Consider the following 12,530-nt stretch of genomic DNA (forward strand, 5'->3'; position numbering starts at 1 on the left):
TATGGATTACGTGGTAACTTATTGTTTAGTTTAAGATGATTCCTGCCCATCTGTACATTGGGTGAAGATGGCAAACTATTTCTTAGTGTCCTTGCCGGGCTTCGAACACGTTTATCTATGACCTATGCTACAGGACGACATTTAATCTCAGGTATTTACGTAAAGTATCTGCAATAAAGAAAACGAAAAAAAAAAGCGTTTTTCGCTTATCTTGTTGAAGTTTTAACTCCAAATTATGTTTCAAAGACATGTACAATTTTGATGGATTTTCAGAAAACAGAATTTGCAGGTCTTAAACATTTGTAATAAAGTAAGGTGACGGGCACTGAAAATGCTCCATCACTATGATACATCAGTTGTTGTTTTTCATACAATAATAACGCATGATTTGGGTTTTAAAATAGATGTGCCAGTTATATTTAACAAAATTAAAACAGTTCATGATGTTATGTTAACATTTTTAAGTTTATCGGTCATTGAAGTAAAACTTTTGAACCCCCGACACACAAAGGAATTGGATTATAATTTTGACGTGTCTGTGTATCTGTGTGTCTGTCTGTGGCACTCTAGCGCCTAAACCGATGGACTACTTTTGAAAAAAAAAAATGTTCGAAAGGAGAGTTGATTGAGAGTGTTCTTAGCTAGGTTGCATCTTTGGATGACATTAATAAACGAATATATTAATTAAAAACCTCTAAAAGGTTTTTTGCGATTTTTGCATTGAAAACATAGTTAAAAATATTAAAATTTAATACCAAAATAAAGAGAATTTTTTTCCGCCTCTGATAGAATGTGTTTGAAACCTCCATGTCTCATATAATTCAAATTATAACGTTTTTTTAAAGCAAATTTTAATAACGGCTACGCCTTTATTCACGCGATTGATAACCGAATTCATTGTTGACCGACAAGGAAATTAAAAGCAATAATTTAAAAATTTTATCTATTGCCAGTTTCTATGTAATAGCAAATAAAATACTTGGCATTGATTTTTAATAATATAAGGCTTTAAAAAGGTTTTCAATTTTCCCTCTTGATTCTACAGTTGCGACTCAGTCGGTTTTTTTTTTAAATTTTTAATTTTTATCGTTGATTGATAACGACAGTTCATGCAAGGCGTAAGTGTGCAAGATAAAAATAAGCTATGTGAGCTTTAGAATGAGACTAACTTGTGCATGGGAACATGTTGCACGTCCTCTGTTGGCCTTCATTGTTCGAGCATTTCGTGCCGCCATCACATTGCCGCCTCCTCTGCTGGATTCCGCCGCCGCAACTGCCGCTGCACGGGCTCCATTCACTCCATGGACTCGATCCTGAAATTACAAGGCATGAAATAAGAAACAATGCAGTTGCTGTAATTAACTGCAGAATTGTTAGCAAAAGTTCAATAAACATCTTCATTTATTTTAGAGACATAAAATTTGTGAATTTGACAAAAAGTATCACTATGCAACTTTTTACTTCCTTTTACAAAAAGGAAGTTATTGTATTCGCGAAAAAATTTTTCACTCAAAAATTGACTTTAATTTCCATTTTGCTCACCCTCGAATGAATGTTGAGTTTCTTTTCTACTCGACCACAAGTGGATGAGTGCCAAAGAACGTATTTACATGCGAAATATCCATTTTGACGATTCCCGAGTTAGTTACAACGAGTTTTCTCGTGACGTCTGTAGGTACCTATGTAATGTATGTGCGTATGTATGTTGCATAACTCAAGAACGGTATGTCCTAGGAAGTTGAAATTTGGTACGTAGACTCCTAGTATGGTCTTAATGTGCACCTCCCCTTTTGGTTGCATTCGGGTGCTTCTAAAGGGGTCTTTTGCCTCTTTCTGGGGGAAATCATTGTTAATTTCGACGCAAACTTATAATTTGGCGGACACTTGGCGATATATCGCCAGTCTTTTGGTCGCCAAGTTTTGTCAACTTGGCGAAAAATCTGGCAATTTTTTTAAAAAATTTGGTTTTAATTTGGCCACTGTTGGTGATATTTAGAGAGTAAATTATTAAATCGCATTAAAATTGCCAATAATGGGGAACTGACATTGAATTGGAGAAAAAGGAAGTCGTGTGATGCACACATCAGCTCGTTTTCATAATGAGTTTCGGTTAAACTTCTTTGTGCTTTTTCAATTAAACTTTTGGAATGAAAGATCTACAGTTTAAAACAATAACTTTCAACCGTGTGAAACATTACCTATATATATTACACTAGTGTCATTTAATCCTCTGTATATGGTAACCAATAGCATGTTATAATTTTTGCGCTGTATGGTAATGATATGGATGGTTATGGCATTTTGAAATATTTTACCTGACAAGACATAATTTATGGCTACCTTTGTTAAAATGTTACAAGTTTTAAACAAATGTTCACTTAATGTAAGAATAAAAGGAATAAAATAAAACGCTATGTAATGTTACGCGTTATAAGTAAAGATGGTATTGACAGCTGTAATTTTTCTTCCTCTTACTTTGATATTAAATACACATAATAAGGAAGCATCGAAATTTCCAGATCCAAAATTCTTTCATTTTTCAACTAAGTTATGACAGCTGCTACTATAACTAAAGGTTAGTTTTGCTGCTATTTGCTTTAGTGCTCAAAAAGGCTGCTAAAACTGTTGGATGATAATGACACAAAACGCTGGGGGAAAAGTTTTAACTATGCAACAAATATATCAATGTACAAAACAAAAGAAAAAAAAGGAACTTCATTTCAAATAAGGATACTTCAAGCACTGATGAAATGTATTTCAACGATACATCTTAGATTTTTTTTTTCTTTTGCTGTCTTGGCAGACCATTAATACGGAAACTCTGGCTAGCGACAGTGGATGGTAATGACACTTTAGTACTAATATTAAGCTTCTTCGTAAATACATTGTATTTGGCACTGTTAAAGAAAGTAGCTTTGATCTTTAGAAGGTGAACAATAAATAACAATGAAAAACGTTTCTATAAGCCTGCAAGAAATTGCACCTTTTTAGAAAATTACCCATTTATTTTTAAAAAAATCTCATTAAGGGGTTCCGAGACAAAGATTTTGAAAAAAAATATTAAATGCTTTAGAGTTTTGAAATTTTTAGCACTGATTAACTATCTTTTTAATAAGCAAAATCATAACATAAACATTAAAAAAATATATATTTAAATTTATCTTTTTTAATGGGGTTGCTTTAAATTACTATAACTCAAAAATATTCTTGGTTAATTTTCAATTTTTTGCAAAAAAATATGCACAAATATCTAAACTTTATTTTTTATTCGGCGATTTTAAAAATATTGATTTAATAAAAAATAAAAAAAAAATTGAAGAAAAATTCGAAGAAACTTAAAAAAAAATCATATTTTTTGCAGTAAACTTTTTTTTTCAAATTCCCCGAATAAAAATTAAAGTAAACTGTTTGAAAAAGATATGCTCTAAATTTCATTACTTTATCTTTATCGGTTCCTGACTTATAAGAGTTAGAATGCAAGAAATCGGGAAAAATTGCATCATGGAGAAAAACGCGTTTAAAGTTTTAAAGTTAAATACACATTAGTTAGGTGCATGCAACAAAAATAATTATATCTTTCGTTCTAATTAAGATAGAAACAAGATTCAAACGTCCTTTTAAACAGAAGAAAACGGAGTTATTTTTTTAATGTAAAAAAATTTCAAAATTTGACGATTGTTGTGTCTTGAACTCCCTTAATAATATATACATAAAATTATATACATAAAAAGATTTGGTTATACATGAAATATAATTTCATGTATAATCACATCTTTTTCAATGCAAAAAAAGTGAGCTAATGAATATAGAAACTTTTTTTACAAAGGTACTTATTTATTTCTTAAATAGAAATTAGTTTGGCAATGCAAATTTTATTAAACATAGCTCGCAGTTCTGTCAAACACATTGATTACCATGACAGGAAACAGCACTGCTAAATAAAATTATGAGAGAAAAAAAAATGATTGAGTGAAAGTGAGTAAATGCCTAAACTAAGTAGTAGTAATTGGAATGTCAGTAAAGCGTAAACAATCTTTTCACATTTTTGTTCTCCTGACTTAATGTCTGAAAGTATAATTTTTACAAAAGTGAAGGAAATCCTTACTAATTTATTCAAAACTGCATCTCTTTCTAACTCTTTTATCTTATTAAGACAAAGCACGAGAAATCTCGGTTGCTAAGAGCAATTTCCTGATCCGTTTCCAAATTGCTATGAATGTGTCCTTAATTGGATGAAATTAAGACATCAAAAGTCACCATACTGAAGTCGAGATCCCGATTTCCAGAATCCACGCGGAAAGAAAACCTTAGTACTTACAGCATTTTGAATTTTTATTACTTGTTTCTCTTTACAATTGCTGTTTACACCCAATGAACATCAACTTCTTTAATTCTGGTTCTGTTCTGTATCGCAACGTAATTTGATAAAATTCGGATTAAGTTTGGAATTATTGTGTTGAGTTTGAAATGTTGCTTTTCTTGCGTTTAAATATATTCGTCATGTTGTTCATTTGAAGTTAAATTACTAAATGTCTTTGCTACTATATTATAATTGCATAATGTTATGTTTCGTAGTATGCAAAAACATGAAAACTGATGACAAATGCTTTTTTAATTTAGTTTTTTCGATGATATAATAATATTGAGTAAAGAACTCAACATTATTGTAGTATGAATACCATATAGTTGGCATACACAAAAATGTATTTCAATTTTCATTCCTAACTACATTCGATCCCTTGAACCAAAATAATAAACCAAATTGAAGCTTTATGTAGTGTTCAATAGCACCATTAGTCAATCTATTTCATTGTGGAAATTTATGAAAGCACAATCATCCTATTCTCTAAAGGTCTTTACTTTTACAAATTACATTAGAGGCAGATTTTTAAAAAAATAAAATAAGATACGCTGTAAAGACTGGATGCCTATTTTTAGGGGAATATTACAAAAAATTTTATTGGAAAAAAAAATGTTTTAATAGTATATGGGTGATTCTCCAAAAACCTGATATTTTCCAATCACATTAAAAAAAAATTAAAATGCTGAAAAAAAAACTGAAAAAAATTCTACTTAATCTCTGTTAGGAACTTATTAAGAGAAAAATAGAGGGAACTCACTTTAACTATGCTACTCTCGCAAAAGAGGGGGTCAAATTTTTATGCAGCAAGAGACTGACAAGCAGCACCTGGAGAGTTACAAAATGAATTTCTTCATGGGTTATCTTTAATGTAACTACATTAATAAAGAAATAACTGAGGCCTAAATCAAAAAGTATGGTTATTAAGTGACAAAACAAAATTTATGTAAAACGTCCCTTAACGGACACCCCCGATTTCTTCGAGTACAAATCCCACATAGGTTTTTTCCATATTATTCACTCTGAATAACTTACACTCCGAATAACGGACATTTATTTCAACGAAAAAAAATCAATTGCTACATTAAAACTTTCTTTAAGTTAGCCATACACAGTATGATATAATTTACATAAAGACAAGTTTCCTCCTCATTACCTGTGAATTGTTTTTTGATTCAGGAAATACCAAAATAAAAAACAAAAAGAGAATCAGCAATATTAAAAACATATATTTTACTTTTATTTTAAAACAACTGCGAAACTTATAGCAACTTCACTAACCTATTCGAGCGACATTTGGATAAACAAATGTCTAACCAATAAATCTCTTTTGAAGCGATTCGTCTGATCAAGAGCAAAAAAAAAAAAAAATTGAATTTTGACATCTGGAATTCAAATTATGCTTTTCGCAATCACGAGTGTGTGTGTATGTAGGCGTGTGTGTTTGTGTCTGCATGCAAGCCTGAGTGTGTCGGTAATTGTGTGTGTATGTGTAGGTGTCTGTATGTATGTGTGTGTGAGTATGTCTTTGTGTATGATTGTGTAGGTGTATGTGTGTGTATGTGTTTGTGTGTGTATGTGTGTAGTTGTGTATGAATGCGTGTAAGTGTAGGGTATGGATGCAACCTGGAGAAGGTTTTCGCTAGAGGAGCAGCATCGTGAGGAGCCGGTCGACGGTGATGCTGCAGAGGGTGCTGGCGGAAAATAAAATGATAGGGCATCAAAACAGTCAAATGAAAACAATAAGCAATCGTGATTGCTGAAAAAAAAATATATATATATATATTAAATATATATATATATATATATATATATATATATATATATATATATATATATATATATATATATATATATATATATATATATATATATTAAATAAATAGAATTATTTTAAATAGAATTTTTACACTGATACATTTTTTATTTATCGTTTGCCAAATTATTATTTTTTTTTTCAGTCAATCTTATTTCTCAACTAATGAATTGGAAATAAAACCTTTTATTCTACGGGATACATTACCAGTGCTTGAGAAATGATGCTAGGAGAGTGGTTTTTTTAGGACAGGAGTATGACATTTTCCGTACAATTTACCTGTTGCGTAATCCCAGGATTATAATTAATGTAACTGTTATTTTTGGATTCTAACCTCTTAATTCATTTACACACTATATGAGTAGGATTATTATTTTTCTTTTATTTAACGCAGAAATTTTGTCAGGAGAATGACAGCAAAAAATGTTTCATACCCATTTTTGAACTTCAAAGTTTTAGTAAGATTAGCTGACAAATCATATGAACTTAATACTCAAGAAAGCTAACAAAATGGTGTTAATAAACAGTGTTGTAACACAGCAAATCAGAAATTCTTTTTTCTAATCTATAATAATTGAACTCAGTTCTAGGACAGGAGAATGACCTGAAACCTGGGGACAAAGTTTAAAGCGATGTACCTTGATGAGTTAAATAATTTAATTTATTTAAAGAATGCTATTTTACACCTTTAAGTATGCTTAATTTTGTACTGAAGATTGAATGTGCGGAATGTTGATAGAAATTTTTAAAATAATTTTAAAGAATTGAAAAACGGATGGGGACACGCCAAAAGTGTGACTTTCTGGTTATTTAAAAAAAAATTGTCGGAAAAACTAACTGAATTATTGCTTTTATAGGAATAGAATAACATCAAATAAGTTATTTCTAACTATTAAAAAATGTAAACATTTCCTGAGTTAACCAATTTTTGTGTTAGACTACTGGGTTTGTATATAACATTGTTTGAATTTTGCAGAATCACCCATATATTCCAGTTATGCAATATTTAGAAAAGAAAGCATAAAAAACATTTTAGTTTTTATTGTTTCAACAAATGCCGTGTCTGAAAAAAAAAAAAAACTAACATACTGTTTTAAGTTAGTTTCTAAGTTTTTGTATAAGTTGGAGATAGTCAAAGAAATTTTACCGTTACTGTTAATAAAAAGACTTAATAGAAATTGCAAGAAAGTCGTTCAAGCAATGGCAATGAGTTAAGTGATTCACTCAGTACCAAACCCAAAGCGAAAAAAAAAAAATATTTTAGCGAAAGCTGTTAAAATCTTTCAACAACACAAAATGATTTTAAAATTCTTTTTATAATCGAATACATTGTTTTTTACAGAGTTCATTAATTTTAAATTTAATCTAATGAAAAATATATGAATCACAAAATGAAAATAGCGTCTAAATACACTGTAAAAACGATTCAGAAACGTTCCTGGAAAATAAAGGGCAGCTGATGCGCCCAATTTCTGTCAGTAATATATCGTGCAAAAACCAGAAATATTTTTCGCTAAAATCAGTAACCTTCCTGAAATTAGTCTTGAAGCCTCCTGAAAGCCAGTCGTATTTCTGGAACTTTAAAGTAGGTATAATATAATAGCTTGTTACCTTCCTGATTTATCAAGGAAGTTCCAAGTATTGCTAACATGGTCAAAACTAAGACAGTATTGCAATTAAGAATCAAAATTTTACTCTCCTGAAATATTTTCTCCCTTTGGGAGCTTAATCAGTCCGGACGGGCCACAATCGAACTGAAGCCGATACACTTTATAAATACGCTCAGTTCATCTATAAACCAGGAGATAAAAATGTTTTTCGCAGCAGTGAGAAGTCTGCAATTGTGCACCTTGTAGCAATTCAGGAAACTTTTTATCCATAATACTTGATTTTCTAGGAAGTGGTAAAACATATTGAAATCCCGAAACGTTACACGGAAATACTCAGAAACGTTTCGGAATTTTTTTAGTGTGATAGAAAGAGAGAGAGAGACACACACAGCATTTCATCCAATATCTTAGAATTGGCAGGGTATATTCACTCTTGATCTGTATATACCACCCGCAAAAGAATCAAAATATTTGCGAGCATGTCCCTCTAAAATGATCTCCACTTGACATATTTCCGAAAACTTTCTGGCAATCATTTCTCTAACGCGATTTTCTCCAAAGACTTTATCGAAAAAGTCAGATAAGAATTCTCTTCTGAGGGAAAATAGTTAGAGCTTGACCTTTCACATGCGGTTCCCCTTTGTAACCTCCTCGTGTACGCTCAAAAACTAGGTTAATAGACGGTCAGAGCAGACAGCTTCTTTGGTTAACTGGCTACGATTTTGCTCTTCAACCTTCTCCGGTAGCTTGTTTTAAGGCCCCTATAGCGGAGGAGCCGACGCATCCGCCATTTTGGGGCAAACTTGATCCTTTGATCGCTTCGCAGCGATTGCTGCTGGTGTTTACATTTCTTTAGCATATGTTAAATCAAGGACGGATCCAGGAATCTTTCAAGGATCAAGGGAGTTGCGTAATTGCGTTTTTAGAACTTCGATTTATGAAAAATTACAAAGTCTCCGTACCCTCTCCCCCTAACATAATCCAATATCGTTTAAATTTGTATTTTTGGAACTGCAGTTTTGAAAAATTAGCAGAGGAAAGAGCTTAAATCTCATTCCTTTCTCTAACGTTACCAAAGCTGGTTTAAAATCGCGTTTTTAAGACCTCAAGTTTGAAATATTCCAAAACAATGCCGGTTGGGTGTTCCCTTAAATTGTTTGCAGATTGACTATAAAATGCTTTTGGAAGTTAAATGTCGAAAATTTGCCTGTAGAGCCCCTCAAGGGAGGGGAAATCAAATGGGTGTTTGAAAAAGATTTCAGCTCTTTATGTTTCCAGCAGATGCAGAAAGAAAAAAGAAATGGCTAATTAATGGCCGACGAAGTGACTGGCAGCCTAGAAATGGAGCTCGCTTGTGTGAGGTTAATATCGATTTATTTCTCATGATTTTACTATCATTACGTTATATATGCTCAGTAAACTTTGCCAACATGTTGCAGTGTTCTAAGGAATGTCTTTCATTCTGTATTTCCCTGTTATGCGATAAGTATGCTTACTCCCGCTTGCTCCAACATGGCGGATGCGTCGGCCTCTCCAGTTAGGGGGTTCTAGCTTGTTCATCGCATTACTGCTGATAGCGGATTTTTCTGGGAGATAATGCAGCGGCTTCACTTTGTCGATTTTTATTCGGAGTACTCTCTCTCTCTCTTTTTTTTTTGGAAAAGATGCGTTTAGCTCGTATTCAGAGTATTACATGGGAATTTTGTCAAAATAGTCTCAGGGGATGTAAGCAAATGGATGACGACACAAGGGCGGTGAATAGCACTACCGTAAATTCCAGTGTAGATAAATTTTATAAAAAATCCTGTTGTAGAATTAATGCGTTTCAACAGTGCCGTTTTGTTTTTGAATTGGTGTTTTTTAGTCTATTGTTTATTATTACATGAGGGTCATACTCAGTGCGTTTTCTTCGATGTATTTAGGAAGCAAATCTTACACAAACTGATTCATTGTTTAGAAAAAATAAACGCCTAGAATCATGTTTTTGCTCACGATATGGTAACAAGTATACTTTGTATCTGATAACAAGAATATTGGCCTTGGACAAACTCATTTATGTTTTGTTTGAAGGAATTTCTTATATTGTCGCAACGCCAACAGCCATCATTAGCAAAGTAATATTCGCTTCAATCCCTGTCTACTTCAAGGTTTCAGGTTATCATCCGACCCAATCACGCACCTATTTGTTAGTCACTGAGGTACAAAATTGACTGTTATCAAGTTTTGTTTCTCTTGGAACTGCATTTCTCTAAAAAGAGAATAAAGGACTTAGTCTATTCTCACTTTGTAAATTCTGCCAAAACTCTAGCTAGAGACAGTATGTATGCGTGCGCACCATGCTTAAAATTGTTAAGTGTGCAGCAAATTAGAAAGAAGAAATGATAAAACAAAATAAATACTAGTTACCTAGGTCATTTTAAGAAGCCCAAGAATAAATTAATAAATACAAAATAGTGGCAATAGCAAATTTCAGTATCAAAGCAGCGTGATTGAAGGAATACAAACAAATCCCTGGTAAATAGCTCATGGAGAAAAATAACTTTTTAGCATCCATCTTCCTCGCTGAGTTCAGAAGTTAGTGTTTTATTTTTAAGTTATCCATTTTGTTGACGCAGTTTGTACAAATTATTACAAGGAACAAGAAATTGAAATACGGAAAGATTAGATTTTAGCCACATTTCCCTAATTTACATTTACCGCTATAAAAATTGCAGAGTGAGCCATATTTTGACAAAGTACCTATTAGGACCTTATAGAAAACCCCAATCCTCCAAAGGAAAAAATAAAACTTATTAACTTATGAACAGAGATAAAAGCACCATTAAAACAATTTGTCGTGTTCAAGTGATGTACTAAAAACGATAAAAAAAAATCCGTGACCTTCCTTAATGCTTATCCCAACAAGTAATGCTTAACTCAGAAATATTTAATCATAATAAAAATAATACAAACTCGCATCGGATAAAGGAAATACTCACTTGTGGTTTTTATTCGTTAAATGTTCTCCCATCAAACTGCCTTTTTAACGCAACACATTACAGGTAGATGAGTGCCGCCTTATATCTTCCTCGATACAAATGCTCTACGTATGAATTTACGGCTTTAATTTAATTTTATTTCGTATAACTTGAGCTCTGGGTCCGAAGCAGCACCGAGTTTTATTTTCTTCCTAATGGCTCCGAAGTGTTTTAATGGCCTCTTTCTCTTTCGTTATGCTTTTCTTGTTTGTTTTTGCGAAGCGCCCTTTTTACTTTCGTTTTCTTTGCCAAACACTTTTGCAATTCCTCAGCGGTTCGTAAATTCTTCGAGACGTTTATTTACGGAGTTCTTAGAGAAATTTTATAGGTGCTCGGGCACCATTAGTGTAAAAGATATTCTATATACGAGGGCAAAAACTTTTATTTTATAGGCCCTCATATTTCGATATTTACGACTCGATTTCATCTGAATGACGAATTTAATATCTGGAGCGGAGAGGGAATTTGAAAGTTGAGCGAACAATAGGGCAAAGAAAAAAAAAGAAAAGAAAAAAAAGAAATGTAAACCTGTAAAAGAATAGTTTTAGAACTTATTATTTGCTTTCAAATTCATAGTTGACATGATCCTCGTACTCCATTTCAGATAAGGAAAAATCAGATTCAGATGCCGAAAAATTACTACAGATAAGAATATTTTCAGTATTCTGGTGATAGGGTGAATGTCTCAGTAAAGTAACAGATACGTCACCGCGAGTCACAACTTCCAGTCACATTGTGACGTAATTATGACGCCTCGCATATGGCATGCTGTGACATACTCGTGACGAATTTCATGTGACATAAATTATTCACTGCGATTCCGCTGCAAACACTAATTTATCACACTATGAAGACATCAGTAAGACTTCACTTTGCGACGTCACCGAAAACTGACATTCGCAAGCTGTTGCCACCAATTGATAACTATGCAGTGTTGTTTCATGACTGACGCAACGGAGGCACTTGTGGCGGTCATGTGACTATCACATAAGAGTCTCATTTCAGTCACTGTAGCATTAGGGGTTGTACTAAACACTACTCAGTTGGAATTAAACGAATTGTTTTGAAATCATTTATTGCAAGTTCAAATATTAACCAACAACCAGCCTTTAATTCATAGATGAAGAAAGATTTTTTTAATCAAGTAGGAAAAATCTGTATGAGCATCCGTTATGTTTATTCACATTTATTACGAGCTCCTTTTGCATGTTGTACCAAGGGATCCTTTAGTTTTTGTTGATAGGTATCGAAAATTGTATTCATCTGGGTCCCTTTTTGAGATAGATATACCCTAGCATCCACAAAGTGGTGCCTATGGTGGTTGAAAATGATGTTGATCTTGGATTGACACCCTTACTTTTTAATAAAAACACTTCCTTACACTAACTTTGTCATTTGCGTCTATTTGTCTCCTACAGTTTTCCCGGATAACCCTTACAGAAGAATCGTTCATGACCCTACTTCTTCCTCGCTTACGGGAAAATAATCTGGCTGCGTCCCTGAAGAAAGAACCTCTCTCTTTTCCGAAAACAAAATAAAAGAGAAGCGAAAATGTAAGATTAACAGTTACAAATTGAAACAATATCTCAAGGTAGTTCGCTTCCCATAGGAACTCCTTTTTCCGCTTCTAGTTGGAAAAAAAAAAGAAGAATAACATTTCTTGTAAGCGTTATTTAGAAGGTAGAAAAAAAATGAGGATTTTAAAAATAAAGTAAAATGATTTTCAG

The 12,530-nt window shown here is 32.6% G+C and overlaps 1 protein-coding gene across 1 annotated transcript in view; it reads right to left on the bottom strand.

Moving 5' to 3' along the window:
* Positions 1–12,530, bottom strand: part of LOC129216182 (uncharacterized) — a 334,520-nt gene that overhangs the window by 179,082 nt on the left and 142,908 nt on the right. Inside the window, exon 2 of the mRNA XM_054850361.1 lies at positions 1,170–1,313. Coding sequence (XP_054706336.1) covers positions 1,170–1,313 — 144 coding nt within the window. The remainder of the gene's footprint in view (positions 1–1,169; positions 1,314–12,530) is intronic.

The sequence above is a fragment of the Uloborus diversus genome, chromosome 2, assembly GCF_026930045.1.
Source record: "Uloborus diversus isolate 005 chromosome 2, Udiv.v.3.1, whole genome shotgun sequence".
Taxonomy (NCBI): domain Eukaryota; kingdom Metazoa; phylum Arthropoda; class Arachnida; order Araneae; family Uloboridae; genus Uloborus; species Uloborus diversus.